We start from the raw sequence: 23,132 nt of genomic DNA, 5'->3' as shown, positions 1-23,132 counted from the left end.
CTCTTGTGATTCCCTAAGGGAAATTCTTCGGAGGGAAATGAATCTGACTAAATTGAATCATGTTATCTCAACTTGAATATGTTATTCAAGTTGAGACAAAAACTATTGTCTTGCGTGAACTCACGTGATATCTCATGATCTCACTCGGCTTCAGCACAAGATCAGTCTGACTATAATGAATCATGTTATCTCAACATGATTAAATTTCATAAATGTGAAGTTGTTGAATTTCTTGTTTATCCAACATGATTGTATCACATTTTTGTTTCAAACATGAAATTATTTAGTTAAAAGTACATGATATTCTTTTGTTAATCTAATAACCCCCTAAGTTCATTTTTTTTATAGTGTAGAATGAATGCTGAAACTGAATCATAAAGTATTATTTTAAGGGTGTGTATACATTTGCAATACACACACACACACACACACACACACACACACACACACAAACAAACACTGAAAGACAATTTAGAGACCAAATTTTGGACTGTGGGAGGAAGCCAGAGTACCTGGAGAGAACCCACAGGGAGAACATGCAGAAAGACTCGGACACCAAGGATTCAAACCCATGACCTCATTGCTGCACCACCATGCAACCCAATTCAACAAGGTTATGGCAATTTCTATTATTTTATATGTAGTTTTTCCTCCTATAAATTTGTTTTCTTGAACTATTCAGGATGGTATTTGTTGAAAATAAATCAACAAATACTATGGTGTGATTTTGAAATCATAAAAATCAGGCATTTTAACGGGGGAGTACAGTAACTATACGTTACCAAATCTTCAGCTTATTTTCCGTCATAAAAATCTGTAAAATGTCGGCAGCACTTAAATAGCGGTCTGCGTCAGAGACATTCTTTAACCTCACCCCATGTTCCGTTCAATTGAATTCAGTTAGGAACTATAAGCATTAATCCAACAGAAAAATTTTATCCAATTCGTCTCTTGACAAAAAACAGTCAGATTGCAAACCCAGACCTGCTCAGTCTCAGCTTTTTGTGAGTTGAAAGGCAGGACTCATGACTAACTGAATTTAAACCAGAAACCTTTTGGTCCTCGTTGCTGCTGGCGAGTTAAGTGAAGAGCTGCTAATCTCAGCGTCTTCTGACATGTTAAAGGTTCTAGTAACGTTCCGAGACATGTGACCTGTACGACTAAAGCCAAGAGTAAAGGAAGGCGAGAGACTGGATCCGCATCTAATAGAGCAAACAGTGACGTCACCGTCATCTGACGTATGCTGACAGAAACCACAGTGGTGCGTTTCATTTCAGTACGACCTTCGGATTCCAGAACAAATAATGGTAATATTTATAATAAAAAATTACAACCAGAAGTTAAAAGGTATTTTAGGCGTCTTCTATAAGCTCCAAAACACAAAAACATTTGCAGACAATAAGGGTCATAACTGTAACAACGAAGTGATTTTTGCGCTTATTGCATTATAGTTCACTTTGCGTTCAAAGAAACCTGATTTATTACAGTTTTACGGAAGAGTAATGGGGCCAATGGAAAAAGAATTGTTTATTCCTTATAATTTATAATTCTGAGTTTAAAGTCTGGATCCTTATAGTCAGAAATTTATTCTATACAGAGTAGCTTGCATGAAAACATTACGAAAAAGGAGAATAAACTATATTCGGTCATTTAAGAACTCTGAAGAAGCTTGCGTACAATGCATCGCTTGTGTAAAATGAAAACATATTTACAATACCTGTTAGTAATAATTCAGACGGTCCGTGAAGGCATCCTAGGCTGTTTATAAGCTAGTTGTTTTCGTTCTGCTTCTTCCTCTTGGCCATCGCCAGAGACAGTATCTCTAACCCTGTGTCCTGTCCTGCGTCCCAGCTAAAGGTTCCCCAGCCAGGGCATGACCCGCCATGTTCGACCTGAAGGCTGGCTGGAACCTGTCCTTTGCCGGGTGCGGCTTCTTGGGGATCTACCACATCGGAGTGGCCAGCTGCCTGCTGGAGAAAGCCCCGTACCTTGTGAAAGGAGCCACCCGGCTGTACGGGGCCTCTGCCGGTGCGCTCACCGCCTCAGTTCTCGCAAGCCAAGCATGTATAGGTAAGAAAAATATTGATTCATAGAATATGATAAAGCCATGTATTTGTTGCTTATTGTTGATATGTGAGGCCGGTTAAGCTGGCTCAATGTTGAACAGTTTATTATATGAATGCTGCAGAAGACAGGAAATGTGATTTGGAGCATATTGTTCAAAAGTTAACTTCCCTCTGCATGAGTCAAAGCCAGTCTAACCCATTCTCATGAATAAGCATAATTGTAGGAAGCGATCAACAAACAAGTATCAGTCTCTACCGACCTCTGCACGCTGAGTGATAAAGAGGCTGTTCTGACCTCTGACATGAGAAACGGTTCACGTGGGCCACAAAGTACTGATCGTGTGCTGCTGTTGTGTCTGTCCCAGCAAAATGCTGTGAGGACGTTATTGAGGTGGCAAAGGAAGCCAGGAAGAGAAACCTGGGCCCACTCCACCCAACCTTCAACCTGGTGAAGGTCCTAAGGTCCGGCTTGAACCGGGATCTGCCCTCTGACGCTCACATCCTGACCTCTGGCAGGCTCTGTGTCTCCCTGACCAGAGTATCAGACGGAGAGAACGTGCTGGTGTCAGAGTTCGGTTCCAAAGAGGAGCTCATCCAGGTGTGTGTGCGTGGGCATGTGTGAATGTGTGTGTTTGCACTGGAAGTGTCCCGGTGCTCTGACTGGACCGGAGTTAACCCTGTGTTCTGTCATCAGGCTCTGGTCTGCAGCTGTTTCATCCCCATCTACTGTGGACTGATTCCTCCATCCTTCAGAGGAGTGGTAGGTGTAATGTTACTAGAGCTGAGGGTTAATGATTAATCAGATTAATCGATTATTTAATCATCAAATAACTTACTTGGTAATTGATTAATTGTTAACTGGAGTATACAAACACAAAAAAATTGCATTTGCTGATAGAACAACACACTCAGAGCCGTAATGAAGCCAAAACTCGCATGGCAGTTTTAGCATCTCCTGGTTCAGATTCTTGAAAAAAAAAAAATTGGTGGCATATATATATATATATATATATATATATATATATATATATATATATATATATATATATATATATAAAGTACCTTTTGTGTTGATTAATCAATAAAATAGTCACCAGATCAGTGCTACACTCAGAGGCAGTCCTAGCCTGTTTGGTGACCTGGGCAAACCACCTTCCACCGCCCCCCCCCATTTTCCCCTGCTCATGGGCCATTCATGCCACCCATCAAGAAACGCCACCCTGGGCGACTGCCCATGTCACTCAGAGACACCACTGCCTATACTGTATTGATGTTACGTTAAGCACAAAAGCCTGAGCTTTTCACATGTTGACCTTGGACCAAATTTTTTTTTCCTACAAATAATCAAGCGGTTACTAAAATAATTCTATTATTGCTTTTAAGACAGTAAAATGTTTATTTTCGTATTTAAAGGGGGATTATTTGTTTAATTGCATCTTTTAATGTATTTCTAATATTGCACAGAAAAAAATGCTGAAGTGGTTAAATGAAAAATCTTAAGAATGTGCCATTTTGTATTGTATTAAATGTTTAATTGTCAGAATAATTGGTTACTAAGATAATTGTAAGTTGCAGCCCTACTTATGATTATTAGTACCTGTTTCACTAAACAGGAAAAAACAATAATTATAATGATACATTTAAAACTATATCAGGTCTATTGAAAGCAATATTTGATTTATCATAAATCTAGGTCACACTTTGTTTTTTATTTAATGAAATCCTGAAAAAACATAAATCTGGTTAACTTTGAACCAGAATATTTAAAATTTTCTTCAGGTAAAATTATCCAGAATTCTGAATTGCATGTTATTTATAATAAAACATATAATTTCTAAGCTATTCAACAGCTGTTTTGACCTCTGGTTTTGGATCTAACCATCATTCTGACTGAGCTTCTGTCACTGGGTACATTGACTTCCAGAGTCATTCAGTTCAAACAAAGTCTCCCAGATTAGATTGGATCCTCAACTCAGTGATAAAGCTGTAAAGTTAAGTGCACTGCACTGGAAGTAGATAATAATCCAACAGATAAATTCATGTATAATAATGTTGCAAAGTACAGTTTAATCTTCTAGAAGTTTCATTTTAACACACAAACAAGCAAAGTATTTTTAGCAAACCGTTTAACATGCAGAGATCAATATGTAGATAAATAATAGCCAGAGGGGACACAGGATCACTGGGGGGAGTGGAGGGAGTGATGACTGCCTGAGTGTACTGCTGTCTTAGATTACATGAATCTACTTGGTTAGAAGAATTTTGATACCCAATAATTTAAAGAGTCTGATATCAGAAAAGCACATGTAAAAGTGGCAGAAGAATTTATGTAAACTGGTTATAACACCAGATAATCACTATCTTGATAAAAAGCAGAAGGTTGTAACCAGGAATTCACTAAAAACTGATTCCCCAAAACAAAATCAATGAACAGATCCACTCTGTGGAGAAAGTTATATTTCCCTGTGAATATATTAGTGAGAATATTTCTGGACAGGGCTTCTGGTCTCTAAGTTTATTTGGTACTTCTGGCCCACTTTTTGCTTCTGGTCATTCTTCTTTTTTGAACGTTTTCCACTTTTGTGTGTATTGGGGAAAATGTTTATTCACTTTAAAAAGCCTAAATAAAGAGTGAAAAACAGATAGGTGTTGTGGGAAACTGATCACTGGTAAACATAAAAACTGCATAAGGATATTTTAATAAAATACTGAAAGTTTAACCTGAACGTAGTACAAAAAACCCTTTTATAAAAGTGATAAAAAGTGAGCTGTAAAAGCAGCTTTAGCGCCATACCATGTTGAAAGTGAGGGAGAGTAAAATAACAAATAAAAAGGCTTCACATGTCCATCTTTTAGGAAGAATCCAGATAAACCTGAGATCACTGAAGCAGCTACTGTGAGACATTGTATACATGGTAAACATAAGGATGATTCACTTTACTGAGATGTTATTGATAAAGATAGAAGCTGAAATCACATTTGTGTCTCAGACATGTAAACCATGTATGGAAACTTATCTTCTCTTCCCTTATTCTGCTTCCTGAACATTGCATTCACAACGCCACAGGATTGATTATTTGTGACAAAATGGTTGGAGTTTATGGACAGGAAGTCTCCTCCATGTGTTATCTACAGGTTCAGTGCACTGTGTCCTGTCCACAGTGATGTTTGCTGGCCCTTATCTTTTCTGTGAATGGATGTGTTTGTTTTAAGGAATAAGAACTGCAGATGGTGAAATAGGACATAGACATGAATACACAGGAGAGGTCCCTATGAGAAACTTGCATGCTTTATTATTTCTTCACAAATCGTTGCCAATGTTGTCATTGCACATTAATTACAGAAAGAAGTGTGTTTTGGACACAGGGTTCATATTGCCATTAGTGAGGATCCCGCGTCAGTAAATATACTGGAGAATACTCCTGGTGCATTCTGGGAGCCCCCCAACCTTGACTTGCAACACATCAAAAAGTTCTTAATGCATCAAATCAAGAAGCCCTTAATAGAACCTGAATTGGCTAAAAGATCTCAAACATCTTGGCCACTGTGTGACAGAAAGATACATGAACAAAGTCACTGACATGTTTGAGACGGAGAAGGAAAACATGTCAGACGATGTGGACAAGCTGGCTCTGATCTCCTACTATGACATACTAGAACTATGACATAGTTCACTTCACTAATTACTAATTTTACTAGTTTGGCAGTACTACAGTAAATATCACTGATATTTATCTTATTATTACACAGAAGTGGGTAGGGTCCTTAAAAATTGTGATCAAGTAATAGTTGTAATGTACTTTGATAGTTTATAAGTTAGGAATGAGGTGAAAGCTAGTTCTAAGATTGTGGCTTGTTTATTATTGTCATAGCAACTACCTGCCAAGATGGCAGTCTGTTACAAAGTTCATGGATGTGTGATGTCACATGAGAACTATGTATTCAAAGCCCTACAGAGAACCCAGCCAAATCTTACGAAGTCAGGCAAATGGCTGCAGGATTTTATCCCACTGCAAAACATAAAATCTTACCAAGTTTTTGTGGTCTAGTTTCTTCTGCAAATATTGTAATAAACTTGAAATTGGACAAAACTAACTAAAAAGTAACTTTTTAGTAAGATATAAATATATACATAATACTTCTGATGGAATACTCAATAATTTCACTGAATTCCTATCCATCCAGCATTGCACAGCATTCTGGGGGTTTTAGGCAGAGGAAAAGGTTTAGCTGCTCAACCTCTCATGACCAGCTAAGCAAGGTTGGTGGCATCAACTAACTCACGTACTCTTTGGTTACTTAGCAACAACTTGTTGAGTAACTTATTTATATATAGTGAGTAACATATTTTTTTTTTAACTGGTCTGGAGGCCATGGGTCTGCTTACATATGCTTGCCTACTAAGACGGCGCAGATTTCTTCTGATTCAGATTTGTGGGAACAGTGTATTGATATTGATCATGTATTTTATGGCGATATATATTGTTATTGATTTATTGTCCATCCCTAAGCTTCCTGGTATAACAGGACCTGAACCTGAAAAGGGACTTTTTCTCTATAGCAGTTCCAGCCATACAGTCCATGGAAAAACAACTTGTTGAGTAACTTTCGCAGCAGCAGTTTCAGGTTTGGCTGTGCGTCTGAACTGCTTAATAAAGAACAACATTGTGGAGAGAAAACTGGATAAAACAGAAAAGATCACACCACAGTCTGGTAGGATTTCAGATATATAAAACAAAAACTAATCAATAATTATTGATACCCACTGATAAGAAATGCTTATATAGTGATATATTTTCTTTGAATGCAGTAAACATTCAAAGAAACATTAATATTTATACAAAACTTAGTAAAAAATCTGAAACGTATCTCACATTGCCTTGAAACTCTTCTAGCTGAATTTATTTTGTTACTTTGACTTTGTTCCTCTGTGGATTCCTCCCCTGTGAAGTCAATTTACTTCACAGGGAATTAATCCACTCTTGGCTGTTTCCTGTTGCACTTTTTCACTTTGTGGTAAAACGGAAGCCATCGACTTGAGAAAGGCAGTTGGCCTCTTCATAGAAATCTCATGTTGAGATTTTTATGTTGAGAATATTGGTATTCTCAACATAAGCTCCTTGTTTCTCTAATGCAATGTGGTCTTTGGTCGGTTTGATTCATTTATTGTTGCTAGACCAATTTCACACAAATCAGAGCTCCTTTGGTTTACTGCACTAGTACCCAGAACCCAGTCTACTAAAATATCATTTATGTCCTTTGGATAAATGATCGAGATCCCGGATTTCTTAGAAAGTAGGTCTGCTGGCTGCAGCGTAAATCCAACGTTAACCACTATTAAGTAAGAGTGTGTGTGTGCGTGCGCGCGTGGGTGCTTATGTGCGCGTGCGCGTGGATGTGTGTATGTGTGCCCAGTGCTCACTGTGATCTGCATTCCTGCTCTGCCCTACTTTCTGTAGCTGGCACTCTGTGAAACAAACCTGTTCCTCTCTGACTAAGTAGAAGTTTACAACCAGAGCTGTCCTCCTCTGGGAGCTCAGGGTCATGGAACCCTTCTTTTCTCCTAACATGTTCCACAGAATGGAAGCAAGATGTTGTTCTCTGAAAACAAAAGATCAGTCAAACCTGTGTCCTTCCCTGAGCGTGGCTGCACAGTTTAAAGTGCTTTCTGTAAGGAACTTTGATGTGAGAACTGTTGCTCCATAGTGCACGGAGTAGTCATGGCAGAGGACAGTAAATTTGTACTGGAATGATGGAGGTCTGGAAAACCTGTTGGAACCCCCGGCTGCCAAGGTACCTCTGCAAACTTGTATTATTAACTGCTGTTAATAATACAGCAGTTAATATTAACTGCTGTTAATATTAACTGCAGTTAATATTTTAGGTTTTACAAACCTAAAATTGAAAGAGCTCTTTGTGGGGACAGAAGTCATATTCCACTGGGAACCATATGTCAGGAGGCTGATGGTGGTTAAAATACTCCAGTAAAATACTCTGTAACCTTAAGCAGAAAACAGTTGGATATCCTTTTGTAACTTTCTAAGGAAGATTAACGATGATACTAACTGTAATTCAGTGGAAGTCCCCTATAGTTCAGTGTTCTTTTTTCTGCAAAATGCGACTTATGTGGAATTGTAAATTATTGACAGAAAATTAACCTATTTGCTTAACATCTCCCTGTTTGTTTGTTTACGTGTGGGCGTGTGTGTGCAGCGGTATGTTGACGGTGGAATCAGTGATAACTTGCCTCAGTCGGAGCTGAAGAACACCATCACCATCTCGCCCTTCTCTGGTGAAAGCGACATCTGCCCTCGGGATAACTCCACCAGCTTCCATGAGCTCCGCTTCACTAATACCAGCATCCAGATGAACATGGGGAACCTGTACCGCCTCAGCAGAGCTCTGTTTCCCCCAGAACCCAAGGTAGAAACTCCCACAATGCTATGCTCTTCCCCAGGAAATCATTTGGAACCTGGTGATGCTGCTGTTCATTCCCCACAACTTCAGAAGATGCTAACTCTCCTGCCCCCTAGTGGTCACACAAACCTGGCTCATTCAGATCATGATGAATTTTATTAAAGATATTTTTTTGGGGTGGACAAGCAGCTGGAGATATTGGCATGTGGTGCTGATCAGGAATGTAACCCAAACCTTTACATCAGTTTAAAGACAATTAGGTGATTATGTTAATCAGTTTTCATCAAAATCCAAATAACATTTTTTTCATTTTGGACTTTCATTTAGTTCTAATGGATCACCAGTCCAGAACATTTGTGAGACTCAACAGTCGGACTCCAGAGTAACACTATGTATATTTTTACAAATTCAGCCTACTCTTTCTATGAAAACACATACATGTGCATATTTATATGAAAAAATATCGTATTTTTATTATACCATTTTCTATTTTAAATGTCTTCAAAGGAAGTAAAAGTGGAACTGAAATCAAATTGCTTGTTTTTGTGCACAAACTCATAAATCTGATTATGATTTCAATGTTGACCAAAACTTGTGAAACACAAGAAGCTGTTAAGAAACTCATCCAGTGAATAAATTATGTAACAATATTTGTAGGACAAATTTAGATTTATTTTCTTCTTACTTTGAAAAACTTCAGCTAACCTGCCGGTAGTCAGAAACAGCAATGGCAGGTGAAGCAAAGCCTCTGATCTGATGCCTACGTCTCCCTCAGGTCCTGGCTGAAATGTGTCAGAGCGGCTATAAGGATGCTCTCCGCTTCCTTCAGGAGAACAGTGAGTCCCGTGTTGTTCTGCTGCTTGCAGCTTTGTCTGAGCTGCAGTTAGCCTGAGCTCTGTGGTCTGTGTGTGTTTGTGCTGCCAGACTTGCTGATGCTGGATTGCCCCGGCCGCAGCCTGCCAGACAGCTCCCAAATCTGTCCCGGCTTCGGCCCCGACTCCAGCAGCTGCTGCTCCAAGCCTGCTGAGAGCACCAGGGAGTGGGTGTTGCGTAGACTCCGCCTACTGCACAACAAGCACTGGTGGCTGGATGAACACATTGTTCTGCCCACCCACTTAAAGAAAGGTGGGATGTTGACTCTAAGTTTGAAAGTTGATCATTACAGATAAGATGACGCCTCAGCATGCAGCTGAATATTTCCCCTCATCATGTCTAACAGTGTTCTGTGAGGCCTGCCAAGACAAATCAGGTCTTTATGCCAGAGTGTCTGGCATGCTGCCACTGAGAGTTGCTTCCTACATGCTGATGCCATACACACTTCCGGTCCAGTCTGCATATTCTGTGGCCCAGAGGTAAGGTGGAGGGATCCACAGCATGTTTATTAAAAGTTTAGATTTTCCTTGCTATTCCAGATGACAATTAAATGCATAAAGGGTAGTAGCTGTAATGTGACAGAAACTGCTATACATTCTGTGGGTATTAAACATATCTTCATAGAATATGATATATGTGAAGGTGTGGTGTGTGCGGCAGGTTTGTGGAGTGGATCCCAGAGGTGCCTGCTGACGTGCGCTGGCTGTTTGGGGTGGCAGGTGACGTGTACAGACAGACCTGGAAAACCAACGCAGGTGCTGCCAACAGGTGAAGCACTGAGGAAAACTTGGATAAAGATGCATTTCAATTGACCAGTCTATTTGTTTCCTTGAAGGAGAGGGCGATATGGATGTTTTACCACAATAATATGGTACTATTGTAATAATGATAAATATCATCCATCCATCCATCCATCCATCTATTTTCTGTTCACTTTTGTCCCTAATGGGGTCGGGAGGGTTGCTGGTTCCTATCTCCAGCTACGTTCCAGGCGAGAGGCGGGGTACACCCTGGACAGGACACCAGTCTGTCGCAGGCCAACACAGAGACATTCAGGACACACAACCATTCACACACACACTCACACCTAGGGAGAATTTGGAGAGACCAATTAACCTAATGTGGCGACCACAAAAGTGTGACATTTGTGTTTATGACTTGAAATTGTTAATACAAGTTCTGTACTTTATTTTGGAGAAGAGTTTTCCTTTATTTTTTTATGTGCTTTGTAATATTTACTCCACGCCAGCAGGGGGCGGGTGGCGGTTTTAGTGTCCTGCTTGTATTTTTCCTCATTGCTGCATGACACTTGAACTGAACAAGCCGTTTCCTCGTCTTTCTCCTGTTCTTCAGGTGGGTAAATATGAAAATAGGTTTTTAATCCAGTAATTAGACATGCTGGAACATATTTGGAATATCTGTGAATGTATTTGTAATAGTTATGAGCTATATTAGTTATTCAATTTTTGACTTTGTGTCGTTTTGTTTGAAGAAAGTAACTACGCACGGTGTACATGCTAACGTTAGCCATTAGCCAAGTCTGTTTAATACACGCGCTTCACCCACTTCAGTTTATGCTGGAAAAACCGTTAGAAACTGAAGAACTCGATGTCTATTTTTCTGTTTTGGCTTTTGTAAGGTCCCCACCACCAGTATTAAAATAGTTTGTTTACCATTAGGATTCAGGATGATAAGAAAATGACTTTAAAAATGATGTTTTGTTTTATTAAGGACTTTAGTTTATTGAAGGTCAAATGCAGTACTGTCTTAAGTTAAAAAGTAGCTGGTTAAGGTAACCACTGTCTAATGTGTTTCATTTTAGATAAATAGCTTAGAAAGCTAATAAGAAGTGAGTGGATATATGTTTAGATATGTTTAGGAAAGAGATGTTTGTTTTGTCGCTAAGAGATGTTTGTTTTTGTCACTTATGGACACTGAAATATATTAAAAGGGTTGGACTTTGAATATATATAAACTATAAAGAAAGAAACTCAATACAACAAGTATGTTTGGATGTAAAACTTGAATAAATTGCTGCATGACACTTGAACTGAACAAGCCGTTTCCTCGTCTTTCTCCTGTTCTTCAGGAGTATATCTGTCAACAGCGGTGCTGTCGCTACGGTACCCGTTACAGATTTTTGGTGGCCCGTACGGGGAACGGCGTCAGATGCACAGGCGACAAGCACAATTAGGACCAGCTGTGTGAAGCGTTCCGGCAGCTAAGGACCTTTCAGCCTATGGACCTGGAGGAAGATTGGACCTTACATCCACGACGCTGTGCATTCACCACAACGTGTACTTGTGAAGCAGTGGCAGTGCTACGTAGCTGCAACCGGACCTGAAGCCACGGGTGAAAGAGCTGCTCGGAGAAGTGATCAACGGCGAGGGAGACGGAAAAGTAGTCATGGCGGACAGTGAGAGAAAAGGCTTGGTGTGGGACATCAAGAAGAGTCTGCTCATTCTGACGGCCGATGAACTTTTCCAACTGGCTCGGAGTGTTGGTCCTGTGCCGGGGAAAGATGCATCCACGCTTCAGGTTGGCGAGGAAGAAAACTGCTTTGAGCACATCCTGGGCTTCATGAACAGTGACACTCTCATTCAATCTGAGGATTCAGGTATGGCAGTGTTGTTGGAGCTTAATGACACTGTGAGCAATCTCATCTTAAGTCGGAATGTTCGGTCTGAAGCTGTAGCACATGTTAATAGGCACAATGTAATGAAAACTGCAGAGCTGAGTGAAAACATGGTAACAGATCAGTCGAATGTAGATATTGAAGATATGGCGGACAAGGTTCCTAACACTAATAAAATACACACAGCTGAGGTTAGCCCGGCTACCTCCTTACCAACTACCATTTCACCACTTGCACACTCTTTCACAGCTACACAGAACCCAGAGACAGTAGAGTTACAGAAAATGTTCACCAGTTTACTGCAATATATCAACAACCCCACATCACCACCCACTGTCCAAGCCACGCCAGAACACCCTACACCATTGCACCCTACACTACCACCAGATCCCAAATATGCACCCGAACATACACCAGGACAAGAAAAATATGACAGACACGACCGAGTTGTGCCCCTTGGAGACTTCTCAATGCTGCGACGTGAGTTCAAGGTTCAAGGTGGCCAGATCTGCGATCAGAGCTCGGATCTAAGTTACAATAATATATGCAGACAAATTGATGATGGAGTGAAAGACCGGTTCAGTGAGACTGAAATACTGAGAGGTGTTCTCAGAATCATCAAACCAGGGCACTTTAAAGACATGTTAATGCACAAAGACGATTTGACTATAGAGGAGCTGAAGGGCTTCCTGCAATCCCACTTAGGCGGGCGAAGCAATACAGAACTCTTCCAAGAGTTAATGTGTACAAAACAGAATGACAATGAAACCCCCCAACAGTTCCTGTACCGTGTCATAGGTCTGAAACAAAAGATCCTGTTTGCTTCAAAACATGGTGACGCGGAAGTGAAATACAATGCTAGCACAGTTCAGGACATTTTTCCTTCACACCATATATCAAGGTCTCAGTCAAAAACATAACGACATACGCAGAGAACTTAAAACATTGCTCTCTGATAGCAGTGTGTCTGATGAGGCAATCTTGAAGCAAATGATGAAAATAACAAGCACAGAGAATGAGCGACAAAGACGTCTGGGGCCAGCTGTGAAACAAAAACAAGTAAACGTGCATAGCACTGAATTAGTGGAGGTTGGAGTTGCAGGTGCACAAGGCAATGGAGCGAAGAAGGATGCTCCAGATAAACAGCAGAATGTCAATGTACTCCAGCAGTTAACTGAGAAAGTAACAGAGTTAATGGCTAAAGTTGAGCTACTGCAAAAACCACAGCATACTCACAGCTTTGAGCCCTGCCACCATTGCAAAACTCATGCAGAACAAAAGAGACCCAAGTCAAATAGCTGTACTAACTGCCTGGCACAGAACCTTCCACGCTGCACTCACTGTTTTTACTGCGGTGAAGACGGCCATAGAGCCGTAGGCTGCCTGAAAAAGCCGAAGCGTCAGGAAAACTGGAGCCGGTCGCTGCAGCGGGACAACCAGTGACCGGATCTCATATCCAGTCCCTCAGTGTTAAGTGCAATATGTTAATGTCAGAGAATTGTGCCAAGGAGAGTTTACTGAATAAAAGACCTAAAGTAAACAATGAAAGTGACCCCAAATCTCCTCTTTCCCTACCTACCCAAACAAGCAGGCGCCTAGCCAAGTTCATAGGTGCTAAAGCCCTTGCACGATGTGACTTGAATGGCTTGACAGTCAATGCGCTGTTAGACAGCGGAGCTCAGGTGAGCATGATCGATAGAAGCTGGAAAAATAAGTACTTACCGGATGCACCAGTGAGACCCCTCAGTGAAATCTTCGATGTCGAAGAGCTGGAGATACAAGCTGTGAACGGAGAAGCCCTTCCTTTTGACGGCTGGGTCCTCATCACAGTCAGTTTTGCTGGAAATTCTGTCCTTAGCCAATCCATAATGGTGCCTTTCCTCATTAGCGGTATCACGCTTGAACGGCCAATCCTTGGGTTCAATGTGCTAGAGGAGGTGGTTCAGAGTAGACCAGCAGAACTCCTTCCAGCTCTCACCACACTCCTCTCTGATTCCATATCTGCCTCTATGGATAAGGTGGAGATGCTGGTGAACTTCCTTCAGGCAGATAAACCCCCTATGCACCCGAGACTGTTGAGAACTGGCAATTATGTCATTGCAGTCCCAGCTGGACAAGTTGCCTGGGTCAAGTGCCAGATTCCGCCGACTGTAGATCTGTCAGATCCTCTTCTCTTGTTCGAACCTGAAGAAAACAATGCTCATCTCGAAGAACTTGAGATAGGGGAGGGCCTGGTCGAAATGCAATCAGCGAAGCGACCCTATACCACAATACCAATAAGAAATAACACAAAGCATCCAGTCACTATACCAAGAAAGACTGTCCTGGGGAGCATCCAAGCTGTTGCTAGGGTGATTGAGGCCAACCCACAGGAACCGCCCAGACCCAGAATTGTAGCCAATGTTGCAGCCACATCAGCTGCTCAAACTGCTTCTGGTTTGTGGCAGCCCCCCGTGGATCTCAGCCACCTTAGTGGAGAAGAACAAGACAAAGTAAAGAAAATGCTATGGGAAGAATCAGCTGCTTTCGCCCGAGATAGTCATGATATTGGCTGTATTCCCAGTTTGCAGATGTCAATCAACCTCAAGGATGACATTCCAGTGCAGAGAGCATACACGTCTGTCCCCAAACCACTGTTCAAAGAGGTGAAGGAATATGTGCAAGACTTGCTGATGAAGGGCTGGATTGTTAAATCCAAGTCCTCTTATGCTGCACCAGTGGTCTGCGTCCGGAAAAAGGACGGTACGCTCCGCCTCTGCATAGATTATCGTCTCTTGAATCAGAAAACAATCCCTGACCGACATCCTTTACCTAGGATACAAGACCTGACTGACACTCTTGGTGGCTATTCCTGGTTCAGTATTCTTGACCAAGGAAAAGCCTACCACCAAGGTTTTGTCGCCAAAGACGCCCAACACCTCACTGCTTTCATTACACCCTGGGGACTGTATGAATGGGTTCGTATCCCATTTGGCCTGTCAAACGCCCCCGCAGCCTTCCAGCGGAGTATGGAGGAGATGTTAGGTCCCTTGAGAGATGACTGCTGTCTCCCGTACCTCGACGACGTACTATGTTATGCGAAAACCTTTGACGAGCACGTAGAAGGGGTCCGCAGAGTACTTCAGGCACTTCAGAGATACGGGGTGAAGCTTAGACCTGAAAAGTGTGAGCTGTTTCGACGGGAGGTGAGATATGTGGGACGCCTTGTGTCAGCTCAGGGAGTGAGGATTGATCCCAAAGATCTGGATGCAGTGCGATCATTAGCCAGCAGAACGCCGCAGACGGTTGGAGATGTGAGAAAACTCACTGGGTTTTTGGGCTATTATCGCTCTTACATCCAGGACTTTTCAAGGATAGCAAAGCCCATCTATGAGCTACTACAAGCCAAGCCTGGGCAAGCAGCTGTAGAGCGTGGTAAGAGCAAAGGTCCACAACTACCCTCTAGAACACCTGTAGAGTGGACTGCTGAACACCAGCAAGCCCTTGACCGCCGTTCTCTTCTTGTTAGCCCCCCTGTATTAGCGTATCCCAATTTCAATGCACCGTTTGTCTTGCACACAGATGCTTCAGACCAGGGACTGGGCGCAATCCTTTACCAACACCAGGATGGCAAGTTGAGAGTTATCGGGTACGGGTCTAGGACCTTAACTGCTGCTGAGCGGAACTACCATCTGCATAGTGGGAAGCTGGAGTTCCTTGCCTTGAAGTGGGCGGTGTGTGAGAAATTCAGGGATTACCTGTTTTATGCACCTCACTTCACAATATACACGGACAACAATCCACTCACGTATGTAATGACCACCGCAAAGCTGAATGCTGTAGGTCATCGGTGGGTTGGAGAACTCTCTGACTTCAGATTCGATATTAAGTACAGACCTGGAAAGTCCAACATAGACGCTGACACGCTATCACGCCTCCCTTTGGACATTACAGCGTACTGTGAGTCCTGCACCAAAGACTGCTCTGACAATGTGGTCCGTGCTGTGTGGGATGGGAGTAAAGTAGCCAAACACAACGATGTGGCTTGGGTGGCTGCTCTGAATATCTCCTCCCAAGCTGATTTGTCTCCTACCTTTCATCACTTGAACGCCATAAGTCATGATGAGCTTGTGGAAGCACAGCGTGCGGATGAAGCCATCAGTGAGGTGATCAAGCTGAAGGAGACCGGAACACCGTTGACTGATGAGATACGTAAAGCCGCCAGTGGAGCTACTAAAAGACTGTTCCATGAATGGAGTAAGCTAGTATGGGAAAATGGTCTCCTGTACAGGCGTGCCAATGGAAGAAAGCAGTTGGTACTCCCTACCAAGTACAGAGACCTTGTTTTGAAGAAGCTTCACAATGACATGGCTCATGTTGGCACAGAAAGGGTCCTAAACCTCGCCAGAGAAAGGTTCTATTGGCCCTTCATGGCGAAAGAGATTGAGGACCATATAACTAAGAAATGTCCATGCATCAAGTCAAAGAAGCCAGTTACTCATGTTCGCGCGCCGATGGGCAGTATCACATCAAGCTCACCACTAGAGTTGGTGTGTATTGATTACTTGCACCTGGAGACCAGCCGTGGTGGCTACGAGTATATCCTAGTGGTCGTAGATCATTTTACAAGGTTCGCTCAAGCTTACCCGACCAAAAATAAGAGTGCAAAGACAGCCGCTGAGCGTATCTTTAATGACTTCGTCCTTCGTTTTGGATATCCGTCCAAGTTACACCATGATCAGGGCCGCGAATTTGAAAATGAATTATTCCAAACCCTCCAACAGCTGTCAGGTATCCGTCATTCCAGAACATCACCCTACCATCCCCAGGGAAACCCGGCGGAGCGGTTCAATCGGACGATCTTGCAAATGTTGAGGACGTTGACTGACAAAGACAAAGAAAGATGGAAGGATCAGATACCGAGGGTGGTACATGCGTACAACTGTACCCGACATGAGTCAACGGGTTTCTCACCCTTCTTTCTCCTTTACGGCCGTCACCCTCGTCTGCCCATTGATATACTGTTCGGGTTGCTTGAAGACACAGAACCTGACTACGAAAAGATGCGCAAAGAAGTGGGCAAAGCAGATGTCTGAGGCCTATAGAATTGCCAGTGAGAACAGCAAGCAGGCCAGTGCCAAAGGCAAAGTCCTCTATGACAAGAGGGCAAGAGGAGTGGTGCTACAGCCTGGCGATCGGGTCTTAGTCAGGAACCTCAGCGAGCGTGGTGGGCCAGGAAAACTAAGGTCATATTGGGAGAAGGCCATCTACATTGTGAAAGAACAGTTTGCTGATAACCCAGTGTATGTAGTCTATCCGGAGTCTGGGGATCAGAAAAAGACAAGAACACTACATCGCAACTTGCTTTTGCTCGTTAATGACCTACCAGTTGAAGAACCAACAGGCCAGGTTCGCCCTGAGCAAAGAACCCAGAAAAGTAAACGCCAAGCCCGACTTACCATCCCAGAGTGTATGAACCCACCGCAAGGAGCAGATTCAGACTCCGACTCTGGGTCCGACTCTGAAGGTCCTCGCTACTGGTTGAGGGCACCAGCTAACAGAACGCAGGAGATACCCACCGTTGCCCCACCACAACAACCAGCCATTCCTGTGAGTCGCCAAATTCCAGTACCTATACCGGAGGATATGACAGTTGACGCCGACTCCTTGCCTTCAGTTGACCCAGTACCTATAAGACAAACAGGGATTGGAGAGCTTGAACAGGATGAAGGTCAGTCTGATGATGCGAGACCTGAGGAGCAAGATGGCTATGCTGAGACTCCAGAGCCCATTCCAGTTGCACAGCCTCTGGTCAATGCAATGCCAGACCGACATGTAGAGGTCAGAAGGTCAAACCGGGACAGACAACCTCGACAGATCTTTACATATGAGAGACTTGGTCAACCCACACTGACAACAACAGCTAGAGTTGACATGGCAAATGCAAGCTTACACTCTGCACCTCACACTATACAACCTCTACACCCACTCATTCCCTATACAACACCAACATACTCTTTCAGCCCTTATTCCACTCCGTATCTTCCCTTTACATACATGCCTTACCACTTACCATCACACCCATACATCTTACCTGTTCCTGTCACCTGTTAAGAAGAGTTGAGTAGAAATGGTGGGACCCATTTATTTTTGCCGGGGAGTGTGTGGCGACCACAAAAGTGTGACATTTGTGTTTATGACTTGAAATGGTTAATACAAGTTCTGTACTTTATTTTGGAGAAGAGTTTTCCTTTATTTTTTTATGTGCTGTGTAATATTTACTCCACGCCAGCAGGGGGCGGGTGGCGGTTTTAGTGTCCTGCTTGTATTTTCCCTCATTGCTGCATGACACTTGAACTGAACAAGCCGTTTCCTCGTCTTTCTCCTGTTCTTCAGGTGGGTAAATATGAAAATAGGTTTTTAATCCAGTAATTAGACATGCTGGAACATATTTGGAATATCTGTGAATGTATTTGGAATAGTTATGAGCTATATTAGTTATTCAATTTTTGACTTTGTGTCGTTTTGTTTGAAGAAAGTAACTACGCACGGTGTACATGCTAACGTTAGCCATTAGCCAAGTCTGTTTAATATATGCGCTTCACCCACTTCAGTTTATGCTGGAATAACCGTTAGAAACTGAAGAACTCGATGTCTATTTTTCTGTTTTGGCTTTTGTAAGGTCCCCACCACCAGTGTTAAAATAGTTCTTTTACCATTAGGATTCAGGATGATAAAAAAATGACTTTAAAAATGATGTTTTGTTTTATTAAGGACTTTAGTTTATTGAAGGTCAAATGCAGTACTGTCTTAAGTTAAAAAGTAGCTGGTTAAGGTAACCACTGTCTAATGTGTTTCATTTTAGATAAATAGCTTAGAAAGCTAATAAGAATGAGTGGATATATGTTTAGATATGTTTAGGAAAGAGATGTTTGTTTTGTCGCTAAGAGATGTTTGTTTTTGTCACTTATGGACACTGAAATATATTAAAAGGGTTGGACTTTGAATATATAAACTATAAAGAAAGAAACTCAATACAACAAGTATGTTTGGATGTAAAACTTGAATAAATTGCTGCATGACACTTGAACTGAACAAGCCGTTTCCTCGTCTTTCTCCTGTTCTTCAGGAGTATATCTGTCAACAGCGGTGCTGTCGCTACGGTACCCGTTACACTAACAGTCATGTTTTTGGACTGTGGGAGGAAGCCGGAGAACCCGGAGAGAACCCACGCATGCACAGGGAGAACATGCAAACTCCATGCAGAAAGACCCCGGGCCGGGAATCGAACCCAGGACCTTCTTGCTGCAAGGCAACAGTGCTAACAACTGCGCCACTGTGCAGCCCGCTGATAAATATTATAATAAGAACAATTTGGAATGTTACTATTTTCGGTAACTGTATGGCTGTGACAGCTTGGCACGGCAATCACAGACCCACAAACACAAGTCCTGCTCTTAAAAACATTTAATTTCACACACACTTCTTTACCACACCAGTCACTGAAAGCAGCGTACTGTGTGTCACTGAGCTGCTCACAGTTGATTTGATTGTTATTGATAATCAATGAACAAACAGTGGAGAAAATAGTCAAACTAACAATATGAACAGCTTTGGAGGATTTTAAACATTATGAATTGGAATTTATTGTGACAACGATCATCAAATTTTTTATCATGACAAGAAATTGACCACAATTATTGATAAATCATATGACAAATGCTCACTCCTATTTAGTATGTAACTTTTACAAAAATATTTGTTAATAGTGTCTCCATGTTATGACTGTATAATATGAGACAGATTATTTGTGGAAGGATTGGGCTACTATTGATGTCTGAAGAAATGCATCACTCAGAAACAACCAATAAGAGTCAGAAGGAGGGTCTAATCGCTGTCAATCACTCTTGTGTTCCTGATACTCAGAATGTGGAGAAACAACTTATTGTTCCGTGAAAACCATTTATCCGCGCTATTTAGTTTTAGCATTCATTGAAGTCCAGGAGAAGCTGTGGCGTAGCAGAGAGCGTTTACACAAAGTAAATATTACTAGTTGGACTGGCAGATTAATTCACTATAACATGGGAAAAATATCTTATTACAAGTGAAATAACCTTCAAATGAAATTAGTACTAGCGCTGAGACCCAGTGAGAGCATGTTCAGATGAAGCACCTGCCAAAGTACCTGTTGGCAGGTGCGTCACCTGAACATGCTCTCCTGAACACGCTGTACCATAAAATAGCGTGTAAACCCAACCAGACCAGGCCAGACCCGACCCGACCCAAAGTTCTCAGTGGAGCGAGGTACAAGTGATTGACCTTGCAGAAAGTCTCACATCCTGGAATTTAATAAATACAAATTATTTTGATGATCCTAACTGATTTAAAAATGAAATATTTAGTCTGGTTTTATGTCAGACAATAAAAAAAATAAATAAATAAGTGGCTTATTGAATGGTTTCAGATCAGATCTGTTCATTTCTAATCTGTTGTTCTGAATGTTTGCCTTGTACAGTGAGCGCTGCCTGAGGAAATGCTTGAGCGTCCCGCCGCTCCCTTCAGAGCCTGAAAGTCCCACACAGACCATCGTTCCTGCTCTTTCTTCCTTTGACCTTCACAGCAACTACTGGGACATCCCATCGTCTACCTCCTCCTCTCTCACTGCCCCCCCCTCCCCACAGCAAGTCTGCTTCTTTGTTGGCTCACAGGATGAGGCTCAGAGCCTGGAACAGCCATGAAAACCTAGACTTTGACTGGACTACACTCTGCTCCCTCTGGGTGGAGGGAAGGTGGAGTGAGCCTCATGAGGACTTGGCCCCTCCCACTGGGGAGCAAAGATGTGCTTCAAGGCAGAGGAATGTAACTCTACCTGTTAGCTGTAAATTTGCACATATGTATTTATTCTAAAGCATTTATCTTGATTCAGATTTTATTTTTCTGTTCATTAACTGATCTTTCTCTATGTCAACACATTGGAGTTTCACTGTGATGGGTCTTCAGCAAGTGCCTTTAGAAATCTTTCTTGTAAATTTTGCGGCGATGAAAAGTCATTTCCTTGAAAAACTGATGATCAATTTGTTTGAAGTCTTTAAAAATGTGGAAAATATGGAGTTTGCTTTCAGTGTTTTTAAAAATTTCAATATGTATGAAAAAAGTTTCTGAACTCTATCCAATTTTATAAAAGATAAAAAACAAATCTGGACTTCCAAAATTAAATGTTTTTATATTTACTTTAAAAGATAACAGTCTTAGTTTCCTTTGAAATACTGTTTTTGTTCAATAATGCAAACCATTTACCATAAATTGCCTGTAATATGTGCAAATTGTCACAGCCTATTTTATTTAAATTTTAAAAGTGACAGCTGAAGTGTGTGGTCAGAAAGATTGGAATTGTTTATCTAAACTTTATTCAGTATTAATCTAATTCAACCGTAACAATTTCCATCCAGCCAACAGTAATCCATACTAATATAAACACCATTTCAATCAGTTCAGGGTGTTTTTGTTATTAGCTGATGATGACTGATGAGTAATAATTTGGGGTTTTATAAATAATGAGTAAAGTTGTTGCATCTCATTTGTCCCTGAAATCCTGGCCTTTTTGTCCTTGATTACATCCTGAGCCTACAACAGAACAATAATACTGTACCAATAGTCACACAAACAATTAATAGGCTTCCAGAAAATCTTAATTACATAATGATGTGAAGTTAAATAATGTTGCCTTCATGATTTTGTAGCTGCATGCCAGGCTGTAATATCAGCCTGGTAAAGAAGCAACATGTTGATGCAACAGTTATGTTGCAGTACAGTGATAATGTTTTTAAGGTCTAAAATATGGACGGGGCTAAACATTTTTACAACTTATTTTTCTCTTGCTTCTCCTTTTCAATCTAACAATGTACCAGTGCACCAATGTACCAATGCAGTTAGTTGAAACTGCATTGCTCTATTTGCACTTCATCTGCCTATTAAAACTCTCCAATACTGTCTTCCTAAGAGTTTGAATTGATTGTGTGGCTTATTTGAAATAATCACAAATAATTTTTTTCTTCTATTTTGATTGACTGGGATGTTCTCTGAAGATTTGTTCCACAAACAGTTTTAGAGGTGTTTGATTTTCCCATCTCCACATCAGTTCAGATGTGACTAAAGTTCAACAAATTCTACATCAACTGAATTTAATGGTGGAACTGGAATCTCAGGTAACTTTAGTTCAATTTAAAAATATTTTTATTCCCGAAAGGGAAATTAAATGTTGTATGATGTGACTTTTACACACAGGTCGATGGGAGGGGAGATGGAGGAGCATTATGGACCAATCAGCAGGGACAGACATCTTATTAGTCAATCTTAGGAAAGAAACAGCTACTCCAAACAGGTGCTGCCTTCTGTGGGGTTAATATAGAAATGACCAAAGGTTTTACTCCCTTCATTCCAGGATACCACATTTTCAAGCCTGTATGTATTTGGAGAGATCTAAGTTTTCTTAGATAACTTCAACCAGACTTTTGAAAGAAATTCTTAATTAAAATCCATTTATGGTTAATGTTGACATATTCAGACATTTTTTTGTCTTTATGGTGTGTGTTCTGTGGTTATGATGACTGGCAAATGTTTTTCGACATTCAAAATAAAGTTTTACTGTATCATTTGTGTTGGCGATCTTTGTTGAATAAATAATGACAGAGTAGATAGAGTACGTTGTGGTTTTGTATAGTTGTGGTTATATTATTAAACCAATATATGAAAATATTATAGGCTATTTTCTCACATTTACTTTTTATTCACATTCTTTCATGTCTCTTGTGTTTTTCTTGTAAAGTGCTTTTGAGGGTCCTATTATTATTATTATTATTATTATTATTATTATTATTATTATTATTATTATTATTATTATTATTATTATTATTATTAGGTCGCTTTCTCTCAGTCGGATGGTGATTTGCGCATGCGTCTTGGATCATCGTCATCATTTGACGGTGCTCTGTGTTGTGTGACTTCTGTGCATTACGGTAAGAACTGATCCGATTTCAAAATAAATAGAGGAGCATAACTAGTGTGGTTTAACGATTTACACCAAACTAATTATTTTTTGAAACGCTTAGCACTAAAGAAACACTAAAAATTGTCAGTTAAAAAAAATCGATTGGTGTTTATGT

At 41.2% G+C, this 23,132-nt stretch overlaps 2 protein-coding genes across 2 annotated transcripts; both read left to right on the top strand.

The window, feature by feature from the left end:
* The first annotated feature begins 1,776 nt into the window (after positions 1 to 1,776).
* On the top strand, positions 1,777 to 21,962 carry pnpla3 (patatin-like phospholipase domain containing 3). Its single transcript, XM_044107593.1, has 9 exons — positions 1,777 to 2,070; positions 2,432 to 2,664; positions 2,761 to 2,826; positions 8,280 to 8,489; positions 9,259 to 9,319; positions 9,408 to 9,608; positions 9,703 to 9,835; positions 10,017 to 10,124; positions 20,486 to 21,962. Exons 1-9 carry the CDS (start codon positions 1,884 to 1,886, stop codon positions 20,706 to 20,708), a joined length of 1,422 nt encoding a protein of 473 aa, XP_043963528.1. The 5' UTR covers positions 1,777 to 1,883; the 3' UTR covers positions 20,709 to 21,962.
* On the top strand, positions 17,054 to 19,198 carry LOC122826085. Its single transcript, XM_044107594.1, has 2 exons — positions 17,054 to 18,366; positions 19,100 to 19,198. The coding sequence occupies exon 1, from the start codon at positions 17,059 to 17,061 to the stop codon at positions 18,082 to 18,084; it is 1,026 nt and encodes a 341-aa protein (XP_043963529.1). The 5' UTR covers positions 17,054 to 17,058; the 3' UTR covers positions 18,085 to 18,366; positions 19,100 to 19,198.
* Positions 21,963 to 23,132: the final 1,170 nt, after the last annotated feature.

Source organism: Gambusia affinis, linkage group LG23 (assembly GCF_019740435.1).
Source record: "Gambusia affinis linkage group LG23, SWU_Gaff_1.0, whole genome shotgun sequence".
NCBI lineage: Eukaryota > Metazoa > Chordata > Actinopteri > Cyprinodontiformes > Poeciliidae > Gambusia > Gambusia affinis.
This window is presented reverse-complemented; position numbering and strand designations above follow the sequence as displayed.